This window comes from Calypte anna, chromosome Z (assembly GCF_003957555.1).
Source record: "Calypte anna isolate BGI_N300 chromosome Z, bCalAnn1_v1.p, whole genome shotgun sequence".
Lineage (NCBI taxonomy): Eukaryota > Metazoa > Chordata > Aves > Apodiformes > Trochilidae > Calypte > Calypte anna.
Genome location: NC_044274.1, coordinates 49,397,117 through 49,413,182, shown reverse-complemented (window position 1 = coordinate 49,413,182; position 16,066 = coordinate 49,397,117). Strand labels below are relative to the sequence as shown.

At 38.3% G+C, this 16,066-nt stretch overlaps 1 protein-coding gene across 8 annotated transcripts in view; it reads left to right on the top strand.

Annotated features, from left to right (window-relative positions):
* The window catches only part of GLIS3 (GLIS family zinc finger 3), a 145,291-nt gene that overhangs the window by 42,718 nt on the left and 86,507 nt on the right, over positions 1-16,066 (top strand). For all 8 annotated transcript variants that reach the window (XM_030467407.1, XM_030467406.1, XM_030467402.1 and 5 more), the window contains exon 3: positions 648-1,773. In XM_030467407.1, coding sequence (XP_030323267.1) covers positions 648-1,773 — 1,126 coding nt within the window. The remainder of the gene's footprint in view (positions 1-647; positions 1,774-16,066) is intronic.

Here is a 16,066-nt window from a genome sequence, read left to right as displayed (position 1 = left end):
AGTTTTGTTTGCTGCCTTGGAGGCAGATAGATCAAAACTTAATAAACCCCTGCATGCAGTTCTTTTACATTATTAATTTTTTTGTTTTGTTTTGTAAATTAGATGTTATATGTATTTATAAACTTGAGCTATTTCTGTAGAGAATACTATTTGTATGCTTTACAATTAGAAAAGTCATTTGGTGAATTATTTATTCTTCAGAAGTCATTTTCTTTCTGTTCCTTGCCAGCAATACTAATAGTGAATTCAATTCAATATGAGTTTCATACTTAATAGTTTGGCTTCAGGAGCCTATGTACAGCACAGCAGATGAAGTTTTCATTGAGTTCTGCAGTGATTTATCAAGAACCTTTACGGCAACTTTTCTTCAAAATCTTGGTGTCTTAAAATTAGATTCCTAAGTGAGCTCGTGACATATGTGTTGCCTGTGTGTGCTCGTGACATATGTATTGCCTGTGTGTGCTTGCTGGTACATTAACTGAGGGCGCTAAAGTTGTGTACCTAAAATTAGGAAGAACTTACTTGTGTTTCTTTAATTTTATGTCTGTGTGAAGATCAGAGAACCATTTTATAGCAGTATATGCACATGCGGTCTGAACTGCTGAATTGTCTGACTGGTTTCTTACTTTATTGTGCCTTTTTTCCAGGTTGTTCTTGTCACGTGGGTCTCTGGCCTGCACAACATTAAGCTTATCAGAAAGTCAGTCCACTTTGAGTCTTAAGCAAGAGTGGTCACATGGATACAGGACACTTCCGTCTGTTCCTCCTGACCAAGGTTTACAAAATGGCAGTGAGCTGGGGGACTTACTGAATTTTTCACCAGGAACTTCTGTGTCCAGTAACTGTGCCTCTAACTCATTACTGTACTACTTAAATGGCATGGAAAATAATCATTCTCCTTACTCTAGTCCTCACCATTCCTCAGCCTGGTCTCCATCAGCCCGCTCCAAAAAGAGAGCACTCTCTCTGTCTCCTCTATCTGATGGCATTGGGATTGACTTCAATACCATCATCCGTACTTCCCCAACCTCTCTAGTGGCCTACATCAACAGCTCCAGAACATCACCAGCAAACGTCTCCCCACAGCCTGATGTCTATGGGCATTTTTTGGGAGTGAGAGGAAGCTGTATACCCCAAAGTTGCTCTATTCCACCTGCCCAGAAAGGCCTTCTGATGGCTAATGGCAATGTTGCCTTCCCAGGCTGCGCTGAGAATGGATCTGGTGAGTACCAGCAGATGCAGCAGCTGGAGCAAGCCAGCCTGCAGGCAGCTGCTACAAGTAACATGGTCATCCAGCAGGTCATGCCAGTTGTGGACAACCAGGTGATGGGTGTCCTGAAGAATGAACAGCTTGATGACTTTGCAGGCCATACCGTCGACATGCCTCCTCCACCCCTGCTGCTGCCACCTCCTCCACAGGGGCCACCCCCACCATACCACGCTCACCAGCACCGGCATCCACCCAGCCTCCCCAGTCACATTCACCCCCTGCCCATGCCTCCATCTGCCCCAGGCTCCCTGCTTGATGAAGACAGTGAGCTAGATGATTTCAGTGGTAAGCATGGCTGTCTGTGGGGTGACTGCAGTGCACTGTATGACCAACAAGAGGAACTTGTGCGGCACATTGAGAAGATCCACATAGACCAGAGGAAAGGAGAGGACTTCACTTGCTTCTGGGCAGGGTGCCCACGAAGATACAAGCCATTTAATGCTCGTTACAAACTGCTGATTCACATGAGGGTCCACTCAGGAGAGAAGCCAAATAAATGCACAGTAAGTCGGAATTATCTCTTTCTTAGTAATACAAGGCTTTCTGTTACTAATGAAAATATAGAGAAGTAGTAATTCTGTCTTTTTTTTCTTATTTAACGATGTACTTTTTAACTGATATGTGTCAATGAATGATTTCTCTATCTGTTCACGTAGGTAGAAAAGAGAGATATTCTTTAATTTGGTATGTACCAGCAGAGACTATTTTTTATGTATTTTATTTTCTGTATTTATAAATTTTTACTGGAGACTTCAAGTGTTACTTGGTAGACCTTCATAAAGCAAAACTTAGGTATCATCATTACTTAAGTACCTGCTTGAAGGATACATTTGGGAAAAGTGCTGCAGTATCTATTGCAGAATTTATCCTGAAATACTCGTGCATTGTGTTACTCCTTTTTAACTTGAGGAATTCTGCATACTCTTACAATGAGAAGCTTAACAGAACTGGGTATTTTTTAATGCCGTTTTGCATTTCACTACTAACAAAAACCAGACCCACAGCCCTGTTTTGCTTAATACTTAAGAAATAAAAGACATGACAATTTCTCCCTGCACAGTTTAGCTGTGAACATTTAACCCCCAAAGTCATGCTTGTCTTGCTGTTTATCCTAGGTTCAAGGCAAGTCAGCCTCACACATATGTAATCTTGAGGGGTAACAAATTATCTAGTAAAACCCTAGAGTCATTTCATGTTTAGACTCCAGTGAACCACTGTAATGGATAATTCAGAGTCTTGGCTGGTGTTACATATAGTCTGTACTTTGGATGACAGTTTAAGCTCACTAAGTGCTTATTCAGTGTCAACAGAAACCAGCCACACCATTGCTGTTTCCAGGCCCCTGCATAACCTAACAAAATAATAACTATAGAATTTCTAGGAGTAACTGCTGATTATTATTCACTTGAAAAAAAAAAAGAAAAATTATTTATATGTTGTAAAATATAAAATGGTGCTAGGGTTCTATTTCAGTGTGTGCCTAGTTAATAGTTTTCTTACAACTGTGTAGGTGTTTGCTTGAATAGTAGATAGAGGATATTTATTTTTGTTACTTGAAAAGGACAGTGTTATTCAGGAATAGCAGGTATCTTCCTGGATTTCTTTCTTGAATTTAAAAGACCTGGTAGAGGTTGTGTCATGACAGTAGGATAAAGACTCTTTATCCTGAACTCAGGCTTCCTGCTCTCTTAATTTTTTAACTTAAAGAAAATACTGTTCTCTTTTCTGCTCTGCATTTGATCAGAGTACACCATTAACTGCAGTTCCTCCTCAGGGATTACTTGCCAGCTTTGTAGAGAGAGAGGAGAAACAAGAATTATTATGAGTGAAGAAATAATTTTTCAAGGGAATAGCACACAGAAAGAAAAACAAAGGCAGACAGACATCAGCAGATGAGGGAGGGGAGACAACAGGATTGTATTCCCCAAAACAGTTCCTTTACCTGGGGTTCAAAGTCCTGTGCACACAAGTGGATGAGATACCAGGTTTATTATAATGTTGCACAAGACCGGGGTGCCATCAGTCCAAAAAACCTAGCACAGCACAGTGGCAAGACAGAGAATGTTGAGATTCAGTTACAATGCTTATCACACTTGCTTTTCTCTTTGGTTTGCATATACAGAGGGTAGGGGCTAAAATTGAGTAGGGATGTTTTACCATGGTAATACCATCCTGTTATCGATCCTGTTATCTGTTCTGTGAATGGTGCATAGAAGACTGCTCCCTGTAGTGGAGCCAGCCTATCAGTCATTGACAGGCCAGCAATTACCACTATTTAGCATAATCTTTCTGAGTACCATTTAGCAGTACGAAGAGGGCAGGGATGGTGAAAGAGCACTGAAAAAAAGAATAGTGCAGGTACCTAGGATCTTTGGTGTAGTGGGAGAATTGTGATGAGGGATCTGGCAGGAGTGGGGAAAACATTTTGTTAGTAGCACTCTATGCTACCTGCTCAGTCTTTTCTCATGATTACAGGACCTCCTTGAGGAGTCCTGAGCCAGGAAGGAAGCATCGTTCACTGATGCTAAAATGTTTAGGTGTATAAGGTACTTCATATGATAACGTTTCTGAGATTACTAAATCTGAACTAAGTGTGTGCCAAGTAGTGCTGTGTCACAAAAAAACCCAAAAACAAACAAGCAAAAAAAGGTGTCTATATTAGCTTCTCAAAGAGTGAGTGCTTTTATAAGGATTAAAAAGTTATTCATTTTACTCACCTTCAGCAAACATTGCTAAATAGTGCCAATAATTTTGCATATCAGAAGCAGCAGCCACAGATTTGTCTTGCTTCCATGTTTAAAAGTTTAATGAAATGTAGATCTACTCACTGACATAATAACCCTTATAATGAGAGTGTAGATCTGGAACATAAGGCCACTTTCTTGGGACAAGCATGCAGAAATGGCATTTTTTAACACGGTTCTGAGTGAAGTGGCTTGCTGCTTCTTTTCCTTTACCATTTCATAGGTGGTGTCAATTTGGAAAATTGTATTTGGCTTTCTGGTACAAAGGGACCATGGTCTGGGAGTCTCTCAATGTATTTAGGAAACTGTACTTCAGCCCATCTTCATACCTTTCTCAACAAGCAGTGAAATCTACTATCATGTCAATACAATCTGAGGTTTTAAACTAAGCTTTTAAGTGAGGTATTAGGGAGAACACTTTGGGCAAGATGGTAATAAGTATGATTTCTTGAACTAGCAAAGAATTATGTGAAGGAAATCTTGAACTGTTCATGCACTAAGGTGATAAATTAAAGCATCACACTCTTAATCTTTACTTGTCTACCTAGAACACTAGGTTTGGTGGGAGTGTCAGGCTACCTGAGGGTAGAGAACCTCTACAGAGGGATCTAGACAGGCTTGATCTGGCAGAGTCCAGTTGCATGATAGTAAGGCTAACTGTTAGATCCTGCACTTGGGCCATAACAACCCCTGACACTGCTGTCATCTTGGGGAGGAGAGGCTGGAGAGTTGCCCAGCGGGCAATTACCTGGGGGTGCTGATTGACAGACAGCTGAACATGAGCCAACAGTGTGCCCAAGTGGCCAAAAGGCTAACACCATCCTGGCCTGCATCAGGAACAGTGTGACCAGCAGGACCAGGGAGGTGATCCTGCCCTTATGCTTGGCCTTCGTGATGCTGCACCATGAGGACCATGTGCAGTTTTGGGCACCACAGTATAAGAAGGACATCGAAGTGCTGGAGAGGGTGCAGAGAAAGGCAACCAAGCTGATGAGGGGTCTGGAGAACAGGTCTTACGAGGACAGGCTGAGAGAACTGATGCTGTTCAGCTTGGAGAACAGGAGGCTGAGGGGAGACCTTGTTGCTCTCTGCATCTATCTGAAAGGAGATTGTTGTGAGGCAGATGTTAGCCTCATCTCCCCAGTGACCAGCAATAGGACAACAGGAAATGGCTGCACTAGAGGAGGTTCAGATTAGATATTACAAAAAATTTATTCACTGAAAGAGTGGTTAAATATTAGACCAGGCTGCCCTGGGAGGTGGTGGAGGCACCATCCCTGGAAGTGTTCAAAGGCAGGTAGATGAGGTGCTACAGTGGATGGTTTAGTGTTTTAGGGGTTGTAGGAAGGGTGGGTGGACTTAATGGTCTTAGAAAACTATTCCAACCTTGATCATTTTATGATTCTATAATTTCTCAATCTATGGGGCATTTTCTCTAAAATCATTAAAAAATACATCCACTGCAGTTTGCAGACTAATTAGAGACAGTCTAGCTGACCAAGCAGTGAAGGAAAAATACCAAACACACATCAATTTGTGAACCAAACAGATTACTACAGATAATATAGCCGAAGTAATAGGTTTTTGGAAGGAACTATCTTAATAAAATATATCAAGACATCCTGTAATCAAAGGCAACCAATTACACAAGCCAACTTACTAACATCATACACTCTGGTCAGTGAGTGAGCATTTTGTACGTTGATGGTTTCTATTGTTCTGTGAGGGATAATCAGTATTCTAATAGGTCCTAATCAGTATGTTTATCATGTGGTATGTGTTTCTATCCAGCTCAGTGCTGAAAGTGTATTATTATATACACTGTTGTGTCTCCCAATGGGTTACTGTGACAGTTCACCAAGCTTTGCATGTTTTAGCAATACAAGGCCCAGGCTACTTCTGAGTTCTCTTGTTGTAACTCTGATGGGGATAATGTGGAATCAGATGCTCAACTAACTATAAGCTGAACTTCATAAAATCATGTCATCCTTTTCTGCTATAATTCTGTGATAATGAAATCATGCACTTGGGAGAAGACTTGAAGAACAGTTGGAACTGCAGTACTTGATGTGCTTGTAGTTGAAAACAAAGGCAAAATGAATATTCCTTTGACCTCAGCATTGGTTTTGCTACGTCTGAACTGTTTTCTATTTATCTATGTAACAAAAATTTGAAGTGATGAACCAAGGCTGTAAGAGCTACTCTAGGAGTTTCCTTCTTGTTCTGGATGACCAGTCTTCTTTGATTCTGAAAGATAAAAGTGTTGTAGGGTGAGTATTAATCAGATAGTAGCAAGTAAAAACATGTGACATCACAATCAGATTCTAATTTAAAGTCGAGCATTCTTAAGGTCAGAAATGCAGAACATAATTGCCTCTCTGTACAAAGTTAACTAGGATGGAACAGAAAATAACTGCACACTGGTCCTGATAGATTTGTTTTGTATTGGTGTTTTCTGTGAATCAGACTTTTTTCCACCTTTACCTGAATCTTCTGTCAGAGCTCCATGCTTATGTCAGCTCTTCTTGGCAATTTGATCCAATGTACTTTCTCTGGGTACAGAAAAATCATGGTGCATTTTTCATTCTTGTCCATTCTCAGAAAATTGGTTCCTGTTCTAAGAAAGGCATTTTAATCTTAAAAAACACTGATTCTTTGGAGTCCTGAATTTTATTTTACATGGGAAGCCTAACTAAGTGTCTGTGCATGACTTTGATTTTTCACATGGAAATTTGTGAGGTTGAACAGTACCTGCAGGCAAGTGTCCTCACCTGAAGGTGACTTGTTTAGAACAAAACTTCATTAAATAGCTGTTAAAATGTATTTGGTTTCCTTACTCCTAATGCAAATATCTTCAAGTTCTGTTCCAACTTACTGCATCTGGAATGCATTTTTCTTTTCAGTAACCTGTCTGGGAGATAGAAAATAAATATTCAGTACGTGGTAATACATATGTAGTGCCTGGTTCTCAATTTCTTTAGATAGGTATTGCATGTTCAAATGCATTGTATTTATTTAATAATCTGTGTATTAGTGTGTACTTTGAAGTACAAAAGATGAAAAAGTTGAAGAAAAATTATTGTAGTACACTAGGGAATGAGGTTAAATCTGTAATGTTAGTCAGTAGTTACCACACGATGGTATCTTAGCAGATTTCCTCTGCATTAGAAAACCAAAGAATTCTCAGTAACTGTAAAAACTCCACAGCAGCAACTGGCATATGCTGATCTTTAAGTCTCTTTGGCTGTATCTGTGAGTTTATTTTCTATGCTGTGCTCTTTCTTTTAGAGTGAGTATTGTTGTACCTTTCAACTTATTGTTATGCTATGCAAACAATAAGCTTAACATATTCTGGTGTAAATAGCAACAGGATGTTGTTAGAGATAAATTTCAGGCTCTCTCTTTGCATTTCCATTCAGGTGCAGTTGGAATGCTTCCCCTTCTGAAATTGAATTCAACCTTTTTGCTTTATGTAAGTTCTTTGCTATGTTTCAGGACAACGCCATTAGTATTTCAAAGTATTGGACAGTAATACATGTAATGCATTTTCTGTCACAGCTTCTTGGTGTGATGAGGTATCTGTACATGGTGTGTGTACCTATGTGAGGTTTAACAAGGCCAAGTGCTGGGTCTTGCACTTTGTTCACAGCAATGCCAGGCAACCCTACAGGCCTGGGGAGCAGTGGCTTGAAAGCTATCCAGAGGAAAAAGACCTGGGGTTTTGGTCAACACCCAGCTGAATATAAGCCAGCAGTGTGCCCAGGTGGCCAAGAAGGCCACCAGCATCCTGGCTTGTATCAGGAACAGTGTGGCCAGCAGAAGGGAAGTGATGCTGCCCCTGTGCTCTGCACTGGTGAGGCTGCACCTTGAGTGCTGTGTTTAGTTCTGGGCCCTTTACAGCAAAAGGGACACTGAGGTGCTGGAGAGAGTCCAGAGAAGGGCAACCGAGCTGGAGAACAAGTCCTGTGAGGAGAGCTGGAGGGAACTGTGATGTTTAGTGTGGAGGAGACTGAGGGGAGATGTTCTTGTTCTCTACAACTACCTGAAAGGACGTTGTAGGGAGGTAGGTTTTGGCCTCTTCTCTCAAGTGAGCAATGATAGGGCTAGAGGAAATGGCTAGACGTTGCACCAGGGGAAGTTTAGAGTAGGTATTAGGAAGAATTTCTTTACTGAGAGAGTAGTCAAACACTGGAACAGGCTGCCCAGGGTGGTGGTGGAGGTACCATCTGTGGAGGGATTTAAAAACCATGTAGATGAGGCACTTCAAGACATGCTTTAGTGGACATGGTAATATGTATACTTTTTTTTTTTTTTACTTTGGGAGGAAAGGGGAGTTGACAACTGCACACAGTGATTTTAAAGATCTTTTCCAAGTGTGACAATTCTTTGATTCTGTGATTTAAACCAATACAATTGCTAGTATTCCTGTAATATTTGACACAACAAGCATTTAACATCTGCTAAACATCTGAAATAATCCCACAACTCATTGGTCTGCTGAGCACACAAAACAGAGGATATGTTTAAAACAAAAAAGAACATAAAAATTAAAACACTTCTATATTGCTTATTTTTGAGGCACAAGTAAATATCTTTGGCTGAGCACGAGTATTTAAATAGATGGCATGAGTATTTAAATAGATGTGTGTGTGTAGTGTTTGAAGAACCCATGCTTAGAAAATGGTGTTCAAGATGAAATTTTGATTAAAACCAGAAATGCATTCTGGTTTTAAAATGTTGGAGTTTTTTTCCATCTTCAAGCTTCAGCAATGTGCCTTCAGATGGTATGTTATACACAGTGTGTACTATATATTTTATATACAACACATGCCACTGTTTCTTGATAGCAAAGACTGTATCAAATCGTAAATTGCACTGGAGTTTTGACAAAATAGAAACTATAAAATCTTCAAGTCAGTTTTTGCTTACATGCTTGCTGAATAATTTTTCACTGTGCTAAAGTAGCAATTGAGGACCCATTCTTAATAATAAAAGAACAGTAATTTAGTTGTATAGTCAAGCTGCTGAAAGCTGAAAAATCCCAAGTTTTTAGTTGCCTGTTGCTCATTTTTCATTTACTCAGTGAACTAATTGAAACAGAATTACCATGAAAAGGCAGAGACATATGAGTAAATAGACTATATCATGTTACATAGACACAGACAAGCTGAGCTTTAATTTGCAATGATAAAGCTAAGATTTCCTAACTGTCACAGGTGTTTGCAGTCTTAGTAATCTGCTTGGTTTAGTTCTGATGTTTTGGCTGTTTAAAGGAAAAACAGCTTGTGAATTGTGGGTGACCCCTCCACAAACAGCTCAAGCTCATGTGATCACATCAGATGGGATCTAGCCCAAGCTAATAAGCATTGCCTCTCAGCAATGCTACTAATGCTCTTTTAATATTATTCTTTCAGTATGAAATAAATAATTTGTCCACAGTTCAAAATGTAGTGTTAAATTATTTTCCTGAGTCTGTTTGAGATATATGACTTCCACGTGGGTTCACTGAGCACCTGAAGGCAAAGGCATATGGTATCCAAAATACTGACCTTAAAGCATCTTCTTTATTACATTAAAAATACCAAGTGAATTTCTTTCTACATGCATATGTAGAATTGATGATGGTAGAATTGATGAGCACTGATAGCCAGAGAACAATATTTTACCTTGCTGAGTAAAATTTATGAAGCCTCTAGTTTTTTTCTTGCTCTGCTAATGAATAATTTTATTTTCTTGTTAAATATTTGAAACAGATTTTCCTGTCTTTTTACTTAGACATTTGGAAAATTTCAGATAGATTGTTAATAAGTTTTTTCAGACAGGCATCTTTTTAGTTTCACTGCAGTTCAGAACAGGAGTGTGGTTTATCCAAGAATAACAATGAACATGTTGCACAAACATCTATGTTTGTTTAGAAAGGTTTCTAATTTATTACCTCTTTGTGCTTGTGTATAGACACAAAGATTATTTTTTATTTATTTTCTTTTCCCTGTAGCATGATTTTTATGGAACATTTTTGAGCTTTTATTTCATTGCTGCACTTAACTATAAATAAATGGTAAATGAAAAAAAAAAGCACTCCTAAAAGATTTCATCCCAAATGTGTGTGGAATCCCAAATCAAATTTTGTATCTGCTGATATTTCAATTTTGGTTTAGTTTTTTTGTGGGTTTTTAAAAATTATTTTTTAAATTTTCTTGTTTTTGTTTGGTTGGTTGTTTTTTAGTACTACGGTTTTCAACCAGAGAAGTATTTGAATTCAGAGCAGGACTAATGCTAAGGTTGTGGTTTTGGAGCACATTTGTGAGAAGTATTTGGAAACTGTATTACTTTCCAAGTCACAAAATCTTTTTTGATAGCTTCTGCTGTTTTCTACCAATTTTACTTGGCATTTTCAGGATTCCTATTTGGTTGATGGCTGTGCTTGTATCAGGAGCAGAGTAACTTATGAAGCATTAAATTTACATGATGGAAAAGCCTAAAAGCAGATGATGGTAAAACGAAAAGGCAAGTTATCATACGGTCACAACAGAAACAGACAGAAACCATTTCTTGAGAACATGATTCCATTTTAAAGTAAGGACAACAAGTAGTGAGAGCTAATTAATAGATTATTCCATGTATTGCAGTGTTATTTTTTCAGAAAGGAAATACAGTTTTAAGCAAAGGTAAACACAGTTGTCAGCTTTTATTCAGGTGATTTCCTTGGGATTAGAGGTTTAATTAATGCTTCTGGCTCTTTGTGGAGAAACTTCCCAGACATCTAATTCTGATGGTTTATCTGTGAATATAGGCTTCAAAAAACAATGGTGAGAGTTAAACATCTTAGAACTATTACTAGATTAATTTGTACAAAGTAGTTGAAAAAAGGAAAAAAATCCAAATACCTATCTGTGCCTTAGTTAAATATGTTGCAAACAAAATGCAACATATTCTGAGATTGGTAAGATTCTAAGTATTTGAGCATGCTAAGGTATTTTTTGACATTTTTCAGCATTCAGATTTACCTTAAGATAATTTTACTGGCTTAGTATTTAAAAGAATCAAGAGGAGGTTGACTGGTCCTCTCAATGTTTGGAGTGTAAATTGAACATAGTCTTAAGGGATTTTAGTGAGATTCTTGGCAGAATAGTGAAGTCAGTAACACACAACTTCCAAAAATTTCAGTGGCATGCTTTGAATGCAGGTTTATACATATATTTACATAGAGTCATAGAATCGTTTGGGTTGGAAAAGACCCTTAAGGTAATTGAGTCCAGCCATAAAACTAACACTGCCAAATCCCTACACACTATATCTGCACATCTTTTAAATACCTGCAGGGATGGTGACTCCACCACTTCCCTGATCACCATGTTCTAAAGCTTGGTAATCCTTCTGGTGAAGAAATTTTTTCTAATATCCAAGCTAAACCTCTGGCACAACTTGAGCCATTTCGACTTGTTCTATTACTTCTTACTTGGGAAAAGAAACTGAACCCCCCCTCACTACAGCCTCCTTTCACATAGCTTTAGACACTGATAAGGTCTCCAAGCAGCCTCTGGGCACAGGAGCCCAAACACTGAGGAAGACAAGAATCATCTTGATTCACTGTAATCCCTGAGGCAGTTCTGGTGTATATGCTGAAACTTTGTGTACTTTTATAGACAGATACTTGCAGAGTAGATTTCCAGAGGACTTGGACAGTATAAGGATTTAGCACTGTTCAGAACATGATTTTAGTGGACTTTCCCTATAAAAGGTTGAAAGAGGCTTCTTGCACAAGGGTATTACCAATACAGACAGTGCAGTGGTGTCTCCTATTATAGAAAAGCAACTGCTGTTGATCTTGTGTTAACTGAGCTTGAATAACTGCTGAATAAATCTTTCTGAACAAGGCTGCATGGATATAGTGAGGTCTTCTTAGAGGTAGTCACTGTGAAGCTGCAGTTTTTGACTATGTGGAGCGCTGAACTGTGTAAAGGAAATTTTTGTGGCTGTTTTGTGTAGAATTGTCATTGGACTCAGTTCTCTTTTGTGCATTTGGGTTTGCCAAGCATTGGTATAGCCACATGGCTAAAGTTTTCTGATATTACCTCTGTCAACTCAGAGTGCTTGATTTTCTTGTCAATTGACCACTGTTTTGATTAGGTTTCTGGACTTTCTTAACCTCATTTTTAAGGATATATAGAAACTTTATTCCATGACTACTGAGCCACTGGAAATTTGCACGCATCATTGTAAAGTTCAAGATCACAAGTGAATCATTTTAGAGACATGTCTCTGTGGTAAGAAATTCTTTTTAAAGAACTGATGTTGAGATGTAATGTTCCTCATCTGTCCATGAAGCAGTGTACTTGATACAAAGAGTTGTTATAAATAATTTCCCTCCCTTTCTTTTCTCCCTCTTTGAATGCTTTCTATTGGTCATCAGCTGGCACAAGCTCAAGGAAAAGATGACAATGTGCCTTTATGGGTACTCTTGGTACATTTCTATAAATACATTCGAGCAAAATTTAGTTGCTTTGACTCTTTGCTATATTCTTTACTGCTTAACATTTGCAGAATTGCTTCCAAGGTTAATCAGATGAAAACATCAAGCAATGCCACTGCTCTTCTTCAAGGTCAGTCATACTGCTGATGGATGGTTTTTCATAATAACATTCGGATTTCTGTTTTAAGAAATTACAGCTATGCAAACAAGCTTATCTGGGCTGACAATAAAAATCATTGGTTCTAATTAGGAGTTGTCACATAATAGAAAAAGACAAGGCGTCTTTTGTTCCATGAAAAGCCTGCTTTGCCTGCTTTCAAAAATGCATGGATTTCTTACCAGTGGCTTTACATAATTGGTATGACAAAGTCTAAGTCCTGTGATTTTGCAGTTTCCAAGTAATTCAGACACACTTGTTGAACCGTGTTTAAGATATTGATGGTAATATGTGAAAAAAAATTGGTGGAAGGCATGAACATGAGGTCTGCATTGTTTGTTTAAAGGAGTGGGCTATGCATAAATAGAATTCAGGAATATTTGCTTTGAGAGTGCTGAGATTTTTGAGAGCCCTTTTTAAAAAAACAAGCCACTGTTGAGAAACAAGGCTGCTCAGATCTGACTGACTCAGAAAGACCCTTAGCTTTTGAATTCCTGGACAAATGTGGTCTGAATCCATTGTATGAATTAACAATGTGAGTTGCTAAGTTGTGACACTGATTTTATGTCTGCACCAGTGAAGCAGGCCCATTATTGCATAACTTGTCAAGGAAAGAGACGTACAGGCTGAACAAATACTGTAGAAATCATTATAATTTATAGCTTTGCAGGCAGAGTGATTGAAAATACACAACTTATCACCAGTTAAACTCAGACTGTTGAGATCAGTTAAATTAATCTCTGTGAAGCCTGGGTTGGTAACGTGACATTTCAGTTAATCAATGAAGAATGCGGTACCGAAATAAAACCAAGCCATCTGCAAGATTGTTTATCTGCTGTAATTGTGATAGGGTTCTCAAAAGTGTGTCATGTGTCATGAGGCCTTTAATGGCAAGGTTGCAGCAAGGCAAGGCAGCTGCATGTTCCCTTTCAGATGTAAGGGGAGAATTGTGTCCCAGGTGTGAGCACAGAGAGCATGGCTGGGGCGTGTGCAGGTAGAAGATTTCTGTAGCAGGTCCTGCTGGTGGCAGAGACTGAAACAGATGCTGTGTGTCCCCTTAGACATCCTGCTGCCAGCATGTGGTTGTTTCCTGCTGCTGTTGTTTCTCTGGGGGATGAGGAAGGACATAGGTGTGTAGTATGTCGCAAGGAACAGAAGAACAGGATCCTACCAGGCTTTTTATCATATGTCATGAGGACAATAGGCTCCCTGGGGCTATTCCTTTTTTATGCACGTCTGCAATTTGCATTTTTGTTTTTTCCAATTTTCAAACTTATGTAGACAGGATTAAGTCAATATTACAGTGTTTGTGAAGATTTCTCTTTATGCTTCTTGTAAAATTCCAAGCAATAGGAGCAGTCCAGAACACTATGGATATGTGGTATTTGGATCTGTTCTGGTATGTATCCAGCAAGCTCAGGGATTAAGCAGAGTCAGTTCACTCCTGTCTGTGTAAGAACATATAGGTACAATCAATGATTCTGAGAGCTTCCTTCAGTGCACTAGAGACATGAGCCATAGAAACAACACAGTTATCTGTATTAAAATCAGTTTTGAAGAAAATCACAAACTCAGTTATTCTTTTTTACCTCTTACCCTCAGTGGAAGACATTTTCTGTAGGTGTTTTACAGTGAGTCATTACAATGGGTTTGATATATATATATATATATATATATATATATATATGTGGTGGTGTTGTGTATTCCATGAGTTTTCATTTTTGGTTTGTTTGAAAGGCATTTAAACAAACAAACAAACAAACAAAAATAACTTTCCCTGGGTAAGAGTAAGCTGAATTAAACTGCTTGAGCTCTTCCAATTTTTGAATAGTACTTGGGCTTCTTTGCTCATACTGAATACTCATTCAGTATTTTGGCTTGTTTGGCTTTACAGAGACTGCATGTTTTCCCTTCTGAAGTTAAAGGTTTGGTCAAAATACAATTTCTTCTAATGAACCATGGACCTAACTAATCAACAGATAGGCTCTTCTCTTTAAGCTGATTAAAATCTTTACAAAGAAAACGATTTTGACTTGAGCCCCAGAAGTGTTCATTCTATAAATTTGAAGTAATTTAATTTTTTCAGGGTCATGATCTGATAAAAACATGGAGTAACTGCCATAACACCCTCCTCCCCAAACAGTCATGACTTCAAAAACAAACATAGATGAAGAAAATTATTTAAACATGTTACTTGGAGTTGAACAGGAATCTGTGAAGTATCCAACCTGTGTAGAAAAAACATGTTTTGAGAAAGCTAAAACAGTAATGAAACACATCTGTCCCTGGTAAGGAGCAGGCACAGTGTATTCTATTTATTAATTTATTTTCTTTATTTATTGTCCTTGAGTATTTTAATCTATATAAGCTTGTGGGATAAAATTAGGTTCTGAGCTTCTCTCATCTGTTTCTAGTAATGCCAGAGTTGCTTGCAGTGTTTGGCCTAAGCTTCTTTGAGCTGATGATATGAAGAGCTGATGAATAACTTCTCAAATTAGGAAAAAAATACTGTAGTCTTCTACACTTGATCTTATAACTGTATACAGATTTTGAAGTGTCAAAATATTAGCTGATTTATGGGTCAGCAGTCAAATTAAAATATTATTATTATTATTATTACCAGAGCTTTGCACAATGCCAGCATTCTGAACATGCTGTCTGCTACAGTTCCTAAGCTAAGACCTACATTTTATTTTGCACTTGGAATAGACTGGTTATATACATATGGTATACTATGACAGCAAAGCGTTAATATCTCGATGGCTTGCAAGTGTATCTGTTCACTGTGCATGAGAAGGAACTGCTTGAATAAAACATCCTGGATGGTTTTCAATAAAGCTGATTTTTAAAGTGTTTGTCAATTTTTGTAGGTTAGTGCCATTTTTTAACAGAAAAACTCTGGATAATATTATAATTTCTAGGAAAAAAGCCAACAAACTGTTAAAAATGGGAGATTTCCTAGTTAACCATGACCCTGTAAAATGCACTTGAGTCAAAGTAAATATAATTATGAATTAAACATTATTATTATGCATAAAATATAAGTAAATTTATACATGGGTTTCCATGGTGCAAAAGTGAACCTTGCAACAAATCAACTGTTGATCATGGGTAGGAGCTTTGCAGCTGAGATGGAAACTGAGGTAGGTGGGTAGGACCAGAGTGAAGAGCTCAGTGACTGTCCTTATGACTAAGATAGCCAGGGTGTTTGTGTACATTCTGTATGGCAGTGAGCACATCACAGCAAAAAAAGTTGACATACTTCAACATCGTTTTCTGGGGAAAATTTCATTAGCATTTGGAATAGCTGATAGCTGATATTCAGGAGGTTAGGTGGATTTTATCATGCCATTGTTTTTGTTATTCAAGAAAAGCTGATGAGATGCATGCGTGTAGTACATGGTGTGTACACCTATCTCACA